Source organism: Egretta garzetta, unplaced genomic scaffold, assembly GCF_000687185.1.
Source record: "Egretta garzetta isolate BGI_Z169 unplaced genomic scaffold, ASM68718v1 scaffold108, whole genome shotgun sequence".
Taxonomy (NCBI): domain Eukaryota; kingdom Metazoa; phylum Chordata; class Aves; order Pelecaniformes; family Ardeidae; genus Egretta; species Egretta garzetta.
Window position 1 is genome coordinate 7,368,978 of NW_009260614.1, and position 14,239 is coordinate 7,383,216.

The window sequence follows — 14,239 nt, forward strand, 5'->3', positions numbered from 1 at the left end:
TACAATCATTAATGTTGGCCTATTTTACACGATGTTTGGCCCTGGTGCAACCCCCGCAGGGCTCTGCACACCACCAGGGATTCTGCTGCTTGGGGGAGGAGCGGGTGATTCATCCCTTAATGAAAACAAATTAATTTGCAATAACATCTTTATCACAAGGCTTTCGTATGCTTTGTGTTCCCCTCTGAGCTCTCTGGCTGCTTCTTTTGGAGCAGCCCTGGTTGGGAATACAACTCTTATCTCCTTGCATCGCCCAGGTGGTGGTGTCGCATGGTGATGCAAGGAGTGCAGGCAGTGACACCGTGGTTATTTATCCCCAGTGAAAACACAGTCCTGTTCACCCCATGTTTGCTTTCCCATGGTGTCATCCCTCTGCTTCCACTTATCCCCACACACACACTAGCAGAGCAACCAGGAACGCATCCAAGGATCACTTCTTTGTGGTGGAACGTGGTGTGCAGATGCTGGGTGAGCCCTTGCAGAAGGGCCGTACAGGATCTGCCGGTGCATGGTGCTGATACAGGCTCAATAGTTTGTCTCCTACGCTGTAGGTGAGACCATCAGCGAAGATAAAACAGGTCCTCCTGAAGAAACCAGAGCAGGTTTAGCAGAACACAACAGGGCTGAGCCTAGCTCCTAGCCTTTACCTGCTCTCGTTTATCCCTGGGGTTTAACAGACTCCCATTTCAAGCACTGTTGCTCCATCCCTTCATCCAGAGCTCTCCTTTCAGGTCTGGAGCCAGGTCGGGAGCCTGGTCAGGAGCCTGGTGGTCCCCGGCACGTGCCTGGGCACCCCCTCCACCATGGGGACAGATGGGGCTCAGCTCGTGCCTCTCCCCCTCATTTTCCAGCAGAATGAGATCCTGGTGGTGCAGGGCTGGTTGCGGATCGCAGATGGGGCATGTGCCATGAATCCTTCTCCCAGCTGAAATCTGTTAAGGGATTAAAATCTCATGAATCTCCAGGCTCCTCCTGGCAGCAAGCAGCCACCGCCTTCTCCAGAGGGCTGGAGGCAGGCGAAGACGGAGGAGGAACGACAGGGAAAGGGGCCCTGTGCAGGGAAGAGCCTCTGCTCTCAGCTTTCCTCTTGTCCCTCCTCCGTCCTGTGCTCAGTGTTGCATCTGATGGCTGGGAACTGTGTTGGGTCTCTGTGAGCTCGAAGAGGATGAGTGGGAGCCAAGACATTGCCCAAAACCTGCTTATCTGCGCTGATACTTGCACCTCCTGCGTTTGCTCTTTGGGGGCTCCGTGGCTGCCCCCAAGTCCCGCTGGAAGGCTGCATTAACGCGCGCTGCGAGGCACATCTTCTCCTGAAAACTTCCCAGCTGAGCAGCCAAGATAAATTAAAAGGAAAGAGGGTGCCATGCAGCTTTCTTGCTCCTTGTACAGAGGCTTTGCCCCCCTTGGGGTGCTGCTCAAGGCAGTTTTTCTGTGTGCGTGGCACGCATTTCTCTCCCTGTTGATGCAGGGGCTGTAAAGGCGTGTGCGAGGTCACAGCACTGAGAGCCTTGGCAAGCTTGCAGATGTTTGCAGGCATGTAGCTGATGGATCTGCAGGGAGATAGCTCATCACCAGCACCTTATCAGCATTTATCAGCTGGCCTGTGAGTGTGGTGTTAAGGGAAAGGGCATATCCCAGCTCTACAAAACAGGCTTTTTCCTGGCAGCGTCATCAGCTGGGAAAGCTGAACTCTCTGTGTGGTCTGTCCCATCACTTTGCTTTGCACTTTTCCTCCCAGAGGTTGGAAACCAGAGTAACAAATGCTCGTTCCCACGCATGGGCACCATGAGTGCCTGATGCTAGAAGGAGCCAGGTCATCCATGGTATTGCTGGCAGTGCCTTTGCTGGAGATCTGTCCCTATGTGTTATTTCAGGAATGATTATCACTGAAATTTGGTTCTGGTGGTAAGACAACATGCTTAGTGAAAGCGGCGGCTCTCGTTGTATGCCTTGTGCTTGATTGTTGTCCCTTCTACAGAAAGGGCACACAGTGTCTGCCAAAACCCAGTGCTGTGGGTTTGATTTTCTGCAGGTTGAGGTAAGTCTGTCTTGCCACTCGTGTGCCCTCCAACCGCAAAAAATAAAAAATCCAGCCTTATATTGACCTTACGGCTGTAGTGAAGGAGTTGTTCGATAAGCGCTGTGATGCAGGTGAGGCAGAAAGACCTTTTGGCCAGTGCTTTTGATTTTGAGGGAAGCAGTGAATCCCTGGAAGCAGCAAGGGAGGCAGCAGCAGCATCCGCCCACCCAATGAGGTTGGTGTCATCCCTTGCATCGTGCCTGGGGATGGTGGTGGTACGGAGCAGAGAGGGTGGTGCTGGATGGAGAGCCCAAGTGTTACCTTGCATCAGAGCGGGGGGTCAGCGTCACGGTGTAGTGCTGGCATGGGGTCATGAAGCCCACAGCTGCCCATGGGGATAGGGCTCCTGCCGGTGTAGGGCACAAACCCCTGGCTCTGCTGGCAGCCCCGCGTGCGGTGCTCTTCCCCTTTGCCGGGCAGCGAGGTTAAAACTTTGTCAACACAAGTGAGCTGGGCTGATTTCTAAGCTGACTCAGTTTGCAAACAAGCTCTTGGGCTCAGTCCCACCAGGGCGCGTGTCAGCTTCAATTCTTTCCTGATAGGCTTAGATCATAAACAGTGAAAACCCCTTTGTTTAGACCGTCAGACGAGTGTCCAGCTCTGCCTTTGGCATCGCACCAGCTAAATCCCTTCTTCTGCGCATGTTTTGTGCAACCCAGGGCAGCTCCTGTATGCCAGGGTCGGGCCTGGGGCTGCTCTGGAGCCTCCTGCACAGCTCTCGGGAGGAATTGCAGAGGTTTAGGAAGGTACCCAAAAAAAGTGGGTTCTTATGTTTCACTCGTGGACAGGTGAAGTGCAGCGATGGTAGTGAGATGGGAAGAGGCAAGGAGCCTGACCCTGAAATGACGTGTCTTATGAAGGCTCTGAAATGGGCTGTTTATTTATCCCAGTGCTAAACTGGGGCATTTCTCTTTAGACTGGATATAAGGAAGAAATTCTTTACAATGAGGATGGTGAAACACTGGAACAGGTTGCCCAGAGGGGTGGTGGAGGCCCCATCCCTGGAAACATTCAAGGCCAGGTTGGACGGGGCTGTGAGCAACCTGATCTGGTTAGCAGTGTCCCTGCTCCCTGCAGGGGGGTTGGACTAGATGACCTCTAGGGGTCCCTTCCAACCCAAAACATTCTATGATTCTTCAGACTACTGCAGATGAGCATGGAGAAGACCATACTTTTGTGGCTGGCTTATACCCTCACACGGTACCAAGACAAGAAGGAGATGCATGAGTTGCTGTGTGCAGAACTCATGTTCTCTAAATCACATTTTAAAACCCCAAAATAGAAGTGGCCGAGTACCTGCAGGGCTCGTGAGTCGAGCTGGCTGAAGAAAAAAGGGCTGAAAGAGCGGCCTGGGGTAGGGGGAGTGACCATGGGAAGGATGAGCTGGCTGTGGCCACTGATGTAGAGAGATAAGGATTAAAATAATGCTTTGCCCTACTCTAGCATCTTTCCTTGGAGCCCTCGATGTGCTGTACGGTGTTGATGGCCAATTTGCTGGGTTCTGTTGAGGGGATTTTTTTGGGCTGAATTTCTCAGGAATTGGTTTTATGTGAAGTTCAGGTTGGAGCTTCCAGCAGCTGTCTGGCCCCGCCACGCAGGAGGTCTGGCAGCTGTGTAGCAAGGGCAGGCGCAAGCCTGCTGCTTGGGGAAAAAAAATCTCTCATCGGCGTGAGAATATGGTCCTGCCACGTTTGTACCGGCAAAACCTTGGGTTTTTTACTTTCTCTGCTTTTTTGCCACATCAATCCTGTGAATCGTTTCGCTTCCCTGACGTTTTAGTTGTCGCGATATTACTGGAGACAACTTTGTGTCTTTCGGGATTATATCAGAGGCAATTTGCAGCACTGAATTGCAACACGGTGCCTACTTACTCGGCAGCATTTTAGCACGTTGTTCCCCTTTCAACAAGTGTTTTTCCTTGTGGTGCAGGGAGGGCTCAGAGATGGAAACCCCGCACGGTGCTGAGGGCGGACACTGTTATTTTGGGGGCTGTTGCAATGCTTTGCAAGGGTAACAGCTGAAAAAAATAGATGAAATGAGAGCTGATAGCATCAGGCAGCTTGCTGTGGATATTATGCAAAGGTAGAAAAAATAGGGTGGGTGTCAAGATTGGTGGTGTTTTCTTCTCGCATTAGGGGTGCTGGTTACACAGCGAGGAAGGTGTTGCTGGCAGAGAGCAAATGGAGAGCAGTTAAAGGGAGCAACATATGCTGTTGCCTTCCCAAAATGTTTTGTGGCTTTAATTAAAGAATGGCTGCAATGTGTTTCCAGATCTTCCAGTGGAAAACATGAAATAAAACCTTCTCTTTCATTATTTTTTCTGTGTTAATTTGACAGGCTGAGCCTCCTAGGGTTCATCCATCCCCAAGCCTAGAGCCATAGATATTTCTTGCGTAAGGTTGCCAGCGGGAGGGGAGATTTTGGCGTGCCTGAGGTTTAGCCTAGGCCGATGTCCCGTAGAAATTTGTGGGATTAAAACCCTTATTTCAAGTTAAGTGTGTTGATAAATGAGGTGTTGAAAAGTATGGGTTTAAGTATGCTCTTAAACCCGTATTTCCTCCTCCACAAACTGGGAAACAGGAGGTCCGGCCATCAAATGCTTGCGGCGCTTGGATGTGAAACGGCTCCCGACTTGTGCTGTTTCCAGCTCGTGCTGACATGGTGTTTTCCGTACACCATGCCCTGCTGGCATCTGTGGATCTTGAGTTTCCACCTGAGCTGCTGAACTTGCCTGCCACTGTGCGCCTGATGGAGGGGGCGAGCGCTGGTGCCATCGCTTCGCTGCCGGTTTGCACAGCTGGAGCTGGGCAGGATCACCCCTGAATTAAATCAGCTTTTGATTAATGTTAGTCAGCATGTAGGCACTTGGACGTGTCTGGGAATAAACTACCCCAATTTCTGTCAAGGCTTCCTATCTTAAGAGCGGATTGAACAGAAAAGCTAAAGACCACAAGTCCCACGCTGATATTTCTGCTCCAGCTGTCTGCAGATGTGCCATTTCTATCCTGGTTTTGTGATTTTTTTTTTCCCCTGAGAAAACCTGCTGTAATTGTTGCCCTGCACACCCAGAGGTGATTTGTCAAAACCCCTATCGCTCCTTGGTTAATTCAATATTTATAATGTCTTTATAAGGCTGGTCCCACTCTGCTGACTTGGAGGTGAGGTGGGAGAATACGTTGTGTGATTTAGGCTGCACGAAGCAGATCCGCCGGGGCCTTCAGGCTCGGAGGGAGGAGGTGAAGGTAGCAGTAATGGGGTGCCCAGGCAGAGAAGATGCAGCATCTTTCTCAGCATCCCTGCCCAGCTCGTCCCAGCACACAGCAAAATCCCGGCGATCAGTGGGAATGAAGAGCAGCAGCGAGCCGAGCCCAGGCTGATTCCATGGTTTAGGGCCTCCTATTTGGTTTCTGCATCTTCCCTAAGATGTTTCTTGATGCAGCAATTTCATAAAACCAGATTAATCTCTGTTTGTGACCTTTCAGAGAGCAAGCCAGGCAGGGCAAGACGGGTGGTTTATGTTATTGGATGTCGTATCATGCGTTAGTGTATAATAATCTTGAAATGAAACATGATTGAATGGTCCAGATACTGGAATTCATATTTTGTTTTATTTTTAGGAAAGAAAATTTCTAGAATCAAATTCTTAGAAACTTTCAGAGTTAAAGTTCCCCAAGCCACTATCGTTTTGGGTGGAAATTTTAATCAGAATTGAGAAGACTCCACCAAAATCCCTGTTTTTCTTGAAGCTTTTTTTTCCCCTAACAAGTAAATGTTTTGAGAGTTTCAGATGGGCGCTGTTCCCAAGATCTCCATCAGCTCACAAAGCCTCTTAGTGTTTGCTCTTTTGTAAAGCAGTTTTGACAGTAATGGATGGGTTGTTGGGTTTATTTAATCCATCTCTGTAAAATCTTAGTGCTGAAAGCTGTTCGGTAGTGTCAGATGATAACAGTGCTGCTGCTGAATGAATTGCAGAGAGACGACCCCGCCATGCGGATCCCCTGAACCCCGGCACAGCAGCCAAGATGGGACCTTGGCATCCTTAACCAGGCAGGGCTCGTCCACCCCTGCGTTCACTCTCCAGTGGGGATGTCCACGGGTGTGCAGGGCAGGGGGGACCTTGGTGAAATGCCCTGTCCTTGCAGCATCTTGGCAATCAGTGGGTTGGGTTTTTTTCTCCCTTCCTACACAAGCTTTAGTGTGGTCCCTTATGACTTGCCGGCTCCTAGCAGGGAGCCACTCCAGGGTCGAAGTGTCCCACAAAGCATCACAGTAATGCTGCAGACACCTTACCTGGCACCCCTCCCTTCTCTTCGCAGGAGGGGGACTCCCTCGGGGCCATGGAGAAGCTTTGCCGGCAGCTCACCTACCACCTCAGCCCCCACTCGCAGTGGAGACGCCAAGGCATCATGAAGAGGAAACCGCAGTCCTGGTGAGTCGAATGCCACCATCACCCCCCTGCGTCTCTGGCTCTTCCTTGGCCCTTGAGTCCTTGGGACCACTCACAGGCTCAGAGAGTGGGAAGGGGTTTTTTCCACGATGCTTTTGGCCATGGTGTGCAAATGTGGGTGCTGGTGGGAGCTTCCTGTTGCACACCTGCAGCAATGGGAGGAACAAATTCACCACGATGAAGGAAAGTACTTAAAACCGTTAGCCAGGGCTGCGAGGGAGCCAGGAGGTCAAAACCTTCTGAGCTTGCCACAACCTCCAAAATCCTCATTTGTCTCCAATCTCACCGGCATTTTCCCCATGCATGGCTGTGTTATCAGGTTGCTTCATGCTCACCCAGAGGTGTCTTCCTCCTTTCCAATTCTCCTTTCCCTGTTGCATCCTGGTTGCAGAGGAGAGCAGCGCGGTCGTGCCCGGGGAGGGGGAGCAGGCTGAAATCCTGAGCCATCCATCCTCCAAACATCCCCATGCTGGGCATTGGAGAGCAGGAGACAAATTGCTCCAAGACTTCCTAATTAGCTGGTAGTTAATGTGCTGACATGTGTCACCATGCATGCCATAGCTTGCGGCGTGTTTACACAAAGGGAACTGTTTGATTAAAAATAGGGAGTAAATGACCCCCGCTCCCCTCCTTGCCCGGGTCCTCAGCAAAGCGTCCCAGCTGCCAACACCCTGGATCCATGGAGGCTGATGGGGACAAAAAGGGCTCCTTGGGTCTTGTGATGTTATGCATTACATATTTAATTTATTATTTTTGTTTAAGGAAGTGAGAAATCCAAAAGAAGCCGCAATCTGGCAGAGTCAGGATTTGTATCTAGGTGCTTGCTCATGGTCCCAAGAGACTTTTGGTTCCTGTGGTAGTAGATGTTATTTGTAGCCATAGTGGAGACTAATCCCATGAAAAAGTGTAGTGTGAATAGAGAAGAATAGAGATGAAGAGGGGAGGAAAATGGACACAAGAGGGAAACAGGCACGAGAGAATAAAGGGCTGCGTGGCCAAATAGGATTAGGACCGCATCTCCCAGAGATCTGGCTCAGCATCCCCTGTACCCTGTTGTCCTTAGAGACCCAAATGTGGAGAAATGCCTCCATTCCATTAGCAGTAGTAACCGTACTTTTGTGTGTTGAGAGTTTTTAAGGTCTATTAATGACTAAAATTTGCTCTCTCCCATAAAGCAGCAGAGGGAGTACGTTGGGGCTGCGTGCTGCAAGGCCATGCCCTGCGGGCTGGGCTCAGCACACAGAGCCGGGTAACGACCCAGGAGCTCAGTTACCCTTGTGGGTTTTTTTCTTAAATAGAATAGGAAATGCACACCCCTCGTCATCCCATCAGGACGTTATTAAAGTTTACGCTGATACGGCAGCGGAGAGCTCTTTAGAGTCCAAAAGACAAGAAATTCTTGAAAATTAAAAAAATTAAAGCAGTGCTTTGTGCCACTCTGTCTTTAATTACCAAACTCTGTCCTTAATTATCAGCTTGGAGTGGTTGTGCGAGCGCATCCGTGTGCCAGAGATCTGCGAGGCTTTATCTTACAAGCCTGCCATAATGCTTCCCTTTCCCTGGAAGAGCTAGGAAATAGCTGAGGTTTTTCACGGTTTTAATAGCAGGGATGAGGTTTTGGCCCTAAACGAGCCCTGACCACAGGGCAGTGACCCCAGGGCTGCCAACATGTGGCGCTGGCTGCTGGCTAGTTGAAGCCAACCCTTTGCTAAGGTCTACATGCCTTAATATAGAGAATATTTAGAGAATATATAGAGAATGGAGAGAACATCTGTCTTGTCTTCCCCGTGCTTGAAAACGCACTGCTTTATTTGTGTGCCAGCAGTTACCCTGTTAGGGATGCTCCTGATCTCCTGTGTCTGTTAGTTGGTGGGTAATTCCTTCCACAGCCGATGACCAGCGGGTGTTTCCCTGGAGCCCCCTGCTCTCGGCTGGAGTTTGCAAGTGCCCTGCAATGCCTCCAAGGCAGGAATGGAGCCTTGTTCCCAGGTGTCGGCGTTGGCTTGACTCAGCCCTGCTGTCAGATGTGGCAGGAACTTTCAGCTACTGAGTTTACATGCTTTTTTGTGCATCTGTTGGCCATCCACAACCCATCAGTGCTCTGCTCTAGGGTATAATTAGTAGCTGGCTCTAATGGCCAGGGAGCTACAGAGCCCCTCTTTGCATCCGTTTCTTCACAAGGAAAAGACCTTCAGCTCGGTGCGGTGATAGCAGAGGGGCTTCGGTCCCCGCTGATGGAGTAGGAGAGAACAGGCCCATTTTACCAGAAATAAAAACGAGGCCTGTGGGAATACTTTCCCAGCTCTTTCTGTAGCTGGTTTTATCACGCCACATCTTGTTCTGTTCCTTTGCTTTGCTGGTTGCTTTTTGTTTAGAAACTAAACAGGGCCAATAAATCAAGGGATTCCTGGGCTTTCTTCGAAGTTCCCATTCCTTCCCTTCCTCTCCCTCCTTGTGTGCTGGTTTTTGGGGGGGCTGACTGTGCCCCCATGGAGAAGGTGTTTGGTAAGTAGCTATGGATGGCCCTTGTAATTAGGATATGTTTTATTTTGATTTATTGGAGGCTACCCTTGTGAAATCCCCCTTTGCACAGGCACAGAAGCAGCCCAACCCGGTGCCTGGGAAGTCTGGGACTCGTGGTGTGGATCCCATATGACTGGGGATTAACTGCTCCTCTTCCGAGCCCAGGGCTCGCTTGCTATCTCTCCTTGATGCTCAGAGATACTCCTTGGTGACACCCGCTCAGCCAGCAGCCAGTCCGGGGCAGAGATTGGGTGTCACAGCCATCACTCAAAAAAGGAAAAGTCCTTTCCTTGTTTTTTGGGGGAAACTGGCTTAAATTAGCAACTGTGAGAATGAGCCTTTGCTTATAATATGGACAGAGCCTGAGGGGCTCTGTCGATACTTTCCATCTGGGTTTATTAAGGGAAAATGGGATTATTAATTGGAAAATGCACTAGGTTGTGCACGCTCTTGTGTTGCAACAGCACTTGATAGAGTATGAATTATTCACGAGAAGTGATCAAGCATTGTGATCTGTGCCATGGCTTCATGAAGAGGCATCATTTCTCCAGGCTCATGGCTGCGCCTGTCTCCTGATGCTTGCAGTCCCATGTCCCCTGCAGCTGGGTTAGACATGTTGGAAGTGTTTGGGAAGGGATTGGAGTTTTGATTACCCCTAATTATTGGGAGTGCATTTGTGGGAAACGGAGGCTGATGTGCAACTGCATCGGCTGCGTTGGTGCAATGCCGATCCCTCTCTCTGATCAAAAGGCTTCCCCAGTTGTAGGATCAAGGGGGTCTCAGGCACTGGTGGGACATTTCTCTCTTCTTGCTCAGGGCTAGTGAAGGGGTGGTGGCCTCTGGATGTCATCATATTGCCACGTCCTTGGATGCCCACAGTCAAATTTTTAGTGGGATAGCATCCCTTCTTTACTCAGTGTCCACTGGCATTGCCAGCAGGCATCGGGGGATGTAGCCACAAGCAGTGGGGTGGATCAGTCCCTGCTGAGGTACCTCTGCTGAGGTCTTGCCGGTGTGGTGAGTGAGAGCCCTGCACGTGGGCGCAGCTCGACCGAGCGCTGAGCAAAGCCAAAGAGCTGTAATTTGTCTCACCAGAAATGGGGCAAAATAATTATGAGGGAAAATTGCTTTTCTTTATTCTGCAACTGCTGTATTCATTACAGGTGATAATCGGAAGCAGAACAGCCGGAGGAGGAGGATGGGGACAGATGATAGAGAGAACTGGAGCTGATTTTTTTCGGTCAGTCATGCTAAGCCAGGCAGCCTGCCGCGTAGGCAGAAGAGGAGGTTCACGCTTTGCGTTTCCATCTCACCCCGAGCATCACATTCGGTGTGTGCACGGGAAGAGCCAAATTGAAGGAGAAGCACTCAGTGTTGGCTGCCTCGCTCTGCCATGCTGCCTGGCACCGGAGCACCCAAAACTGTGCCAAATGACCTGATTTTTTTTGCATATTAGAAATCTGTCTGTCTCTCACTTGCTGTCTCCCTCTCTGTGCCTCCCCCTGAATTGCATATATTTATATTAAACATGCAGGATGAAAATCAGCGTTTTGGCTGGCAGGGTAGCCAATAGGAGGAGGATGAAACCAGCCTGCTAAAGTAATTTGTACATCTCTCTCTCTGTCTAGGGACATGATTACAGTCCAGTGTTTAACTAGCAAGCATTGAATTAGATCCTGGAATCTCCCCGCTTCTCCTGCTGCCAAGTGCTTGCCTTCAGCATCACAAAAGCAAAACTGCTAATCAAAGCTCCGTGCATCCCTAATTGCTTTGGAGTACAGGGCTTGTGCGCTTCGTGAGGAGGGAGGAGGTGTTTCCCAAGAGAAACGGCCTCTGTGGCTTTGCTGTGTTTTTCCCATCCCTGGATTGTCGTGGCCAGTGCGTTGCCTTTGCTTGCCGCCTGTGTTGCCACTGTGCACAGGGGCGATAGGAGCCTGTGCAGGGTTGGGGTGGGGGTGCCTGCCCCGCCGGGCTGAGCAGTGGGCAGCGTCTGAAGAAATATTGATTATTTGTGTCCTAACTCTGAATCTAGCCCTGTTTTAAATCAGGTAAGCCCCTTTTTTGCACACAGTTCCTCTTGATGCCACTGGAGTGCGAAGTGTGGAAGAATTTAGGATGAAGCAGCTCAATTTGAGCACTGAATTACATGGGGTCAATCTGGACCTAAGTCCATGGATTTTTGAACTCTGCTGTTGCTCTGCAATAAGCAGAGAAACTCCCAAAAAGAAGCCCTGAGCCTAGTACAGAGCTTAGGGGGCGGGGGTCCACAACATCGTGAGCCAACGTGGCGCTTTCTTCACTTTCTAAAACCATTTTATATTTTAGAGCTCCCGGCGCTTGCTCATGCAAATCCTCCCCCCAGTGCTGGGATGTGTGAAGAGCAAGGATCTGATTTTTTTTTTTTTCCTCTCAATTCACATGGGATTTTCAGGTGGTTTTAATTAGCACCAGCCAACTCTTTTCTTTGCCACTTGTCCTTTTTGCTGGTGATGGGGCCAGCCTAGATGCTGGGCTGGAGCGCGATGCAGATGTGGCTGGCAGCTGGGAGTGTTTAGCACAGCACGGGGGTGAGGGGAATGTCAGCCTTGGTATGAGATCTGCTCCACAGCCGCACCAGGAATGCGCCCGATGAGGATTCGCAGGAAAAGGGGCCGTTTGCTGTTTCTCTTTGCAGGCTGGCCGGCTTTCCCACAGTCCTGCGTGAGCTCATTCCTATGGCAAATGGAGATGGAGAATGATTGGCGATGGAGAATGATTTGGCGATGGAGAATCTTAATTATTTCCCAAGTATTTATGTTCATAAAGGATGAGTCATGCCCATAGTTGGTCTAAACAAGGTCTTAAACAAGGGCAACATTCTTTACTGGCTCTGGTAACACCAGGAATATAATTTATTTGGGTTTTTTTTCCCCAGATCCAAGAGTTGCCCTTCTTTTTTGAGATGTACATGCTGGTGTGGAAACCAGCTCTGCCCACACGTTGCCTGCTGCGTGTGGGCACTGTGCATCCAGGGCATAGATTCATAGGATTGTTCATATTTAGCTTGCAAACCCAGATCACTTGAACCCTACGGGCCAAATCCTGTAGCAATAATGCAAACACAACTTCTGTAGATGCCCAGCTAGGGCAGGGGGCTTTCGGTTATGGACTGCACAGCAGATACATACCTTCATCCAGCTGAATTTCTTGGTGAAATGGAGATGTTGTTAGCTCCTTGTTAACACCATCCACCCGCCTGTGCAAGAACTGGGCACAGTCACTCTGCGCTGCCCGACCTGGGGCTCCAAAATGGATCCGAGCTAGACCTGTCGTTGCCTTGCTGCAATGGGATGCCACGCCGTGCGGTGGGATGTTGCACCATTCAGTGGGATGCCGTGTCGTTCGCTTTTCTTCTTGCAGTTTCTTGCATCTCTGCTGCGATGATTTTCCCCGCTGCATTTCCCCATCCCTTAGCAGCAGCCACCTTGTTTATGGCTTTTTGAGCCATATGTTTATGGGCTTTCTGAGCTGTCTCTCTCCTTTGCTCCAGTCCAAAAGCCCCTTTAGTGCTTTGTTGCACTTGATCTTGTTCAGCTAAACTCCAGTTTAAACCGAGTATTCTTTCATCTCTGCTTGACAAGCAGCGCTAGTCAGTGCTAAACCACATCACTGCTTCGTTATACATTACTCTAATGGGTCAGCCTGCAGAAATATGACATTGCTCCTAAGTCACTCGAGGACCATTCTTGTTTATACTGATTTATTGTGTTTTACCACAATAGCCATTGGGTTCTTAAGATAACCGGTAGCAAGGGACAAGGTCAGGGAAGAGAAAGCGGAGCTGCAGTGTTTGAAGAAGGTGGCACAAATGGGAACCGCTGAGATCTTTGCATTTGAAAAAGTCAGGTCTCTTCTCAGGAGCCTGCCTATGGATTTAGGACCTGGATATTAGGTACTTATTTTCTTTATTCTCTTAAAGTTTAAGGCTAATTTTCTATTTTGTTGTTTTCTTAACACGCCTAAGGGATTGAACCAAGTACCCATGGAGATGCTCTGCTCATGCATAACCTCAAATATGTCATTTCCAGTTTGAAGGGTGAGCCCCCAATTCGTCAACAGAGGGGGTCTGGCAGCCTCACCCATTTTGGCTTGTGGCTCACCAGTTGGGAAGCATTGATTTTTCTCTGGTTCGAACAGTTCTGTGACTTGAAAGCTGTCATTTTTCTCTTGCGACAGGTTAGGAAAGTTGTCTCGAAGGGGTTGTAATTCTCTGAGATGAAGGACCTATTTAATCATAAAAGTGTCCGACAGCAGCTGTCCTTTTCTGTCTCTCTGTGAGGGTTGGTACGAACAGGGTGAAGGCAGCAAACAGGTATTTTTTTCCCTGTTGCCATATATTTCTGCAGGGAAATTACTGCCTGTGGCCCTGCCTCACCCCTGCCCGCACTGGGGGTGCAAAAGCCCCTGTGTAATAGGTATTCTCCATGTAATATGTGCAAACTGCAGGTCTATGCATGATAAAGACAGAATCTTGTGTTTTCTTTGATTTCCACAGCCCTAAGCAGGGCTGAGAATGCAGCGACCGTTTCCTCTCCCTTTCTGCATCCCTCCGGCACCGACAGCACCTGGGTGGGAACTGAGCACAAGTGTAACCCCGCAAGATGCTGTTTTGCAGCAGCTGCTGACAAAGCAACGAGTCACGGAGGATCGTTGGTAGCCCAGGGCAGAAGGTAGACCCTCCTGGAGTGGGTGTAAAGGGCTGACCCCTCCAGGCCCTGGTATCTGCAGGGTTTGGTCCAGCAGCTGCTGTGTGCCGTTTCCATCGTATGCCAGCTCTATCAGTGTGGTGTAAAATACTGCTGCCGAGGGCAGAAACCCTGCGTGATTCATCCTGCTCCAGCGTTGCCTCGGGCTCCTACCTTGTCCCCAGCACTCAAGCCCACAGTGTATTTGGGACTGGGCACATTTGGGGTTTGAGCTTGGGTTTCCACGTCCATGGGCTGAATCTGTTGGGCTGGGAAAGTAGGTACTGCTAAAGCAGCTGGCCGGGAGAAGAGGATGGAGCCATGTCTGCTGCTTTATGGAGGCAGGGATCGGCTTCACAAGGGGAAATGCAGAAAATAGGTTTTCCCCTGATAGTTTTTCCTCACAGAAGGGTTCTGTGTGCCTGGGATGAGGTCCCCTTGCTCCCTGTCTGCGCAGAAAGCTAA

General features: G+C 50.1%; 1 protein-coding gene across 1 annotated transcript in view; it reads left to right on the top strand.

Annotated features, from left to right (window-relative positions):
- The window catches only part of LRRC75A (leucine rich repeat containing 75A), a 96,439-nt gene that overhangs the window by 53,845 nt on the left and 28,355 nt on the right, over window positions 1–14,239 (top strand). Inside the window, exon 3 of the mRNA XM_009645147.2 lies at window positions 6,397–6,509. Within this exon, the coding sequence (XP_009643442.1) occupies window positions 6,397–6,509 (113 nt within the window). The remainder of the gene's footprint in view (window positions 1–6,396; window positions 6,510–14,239) is intronic.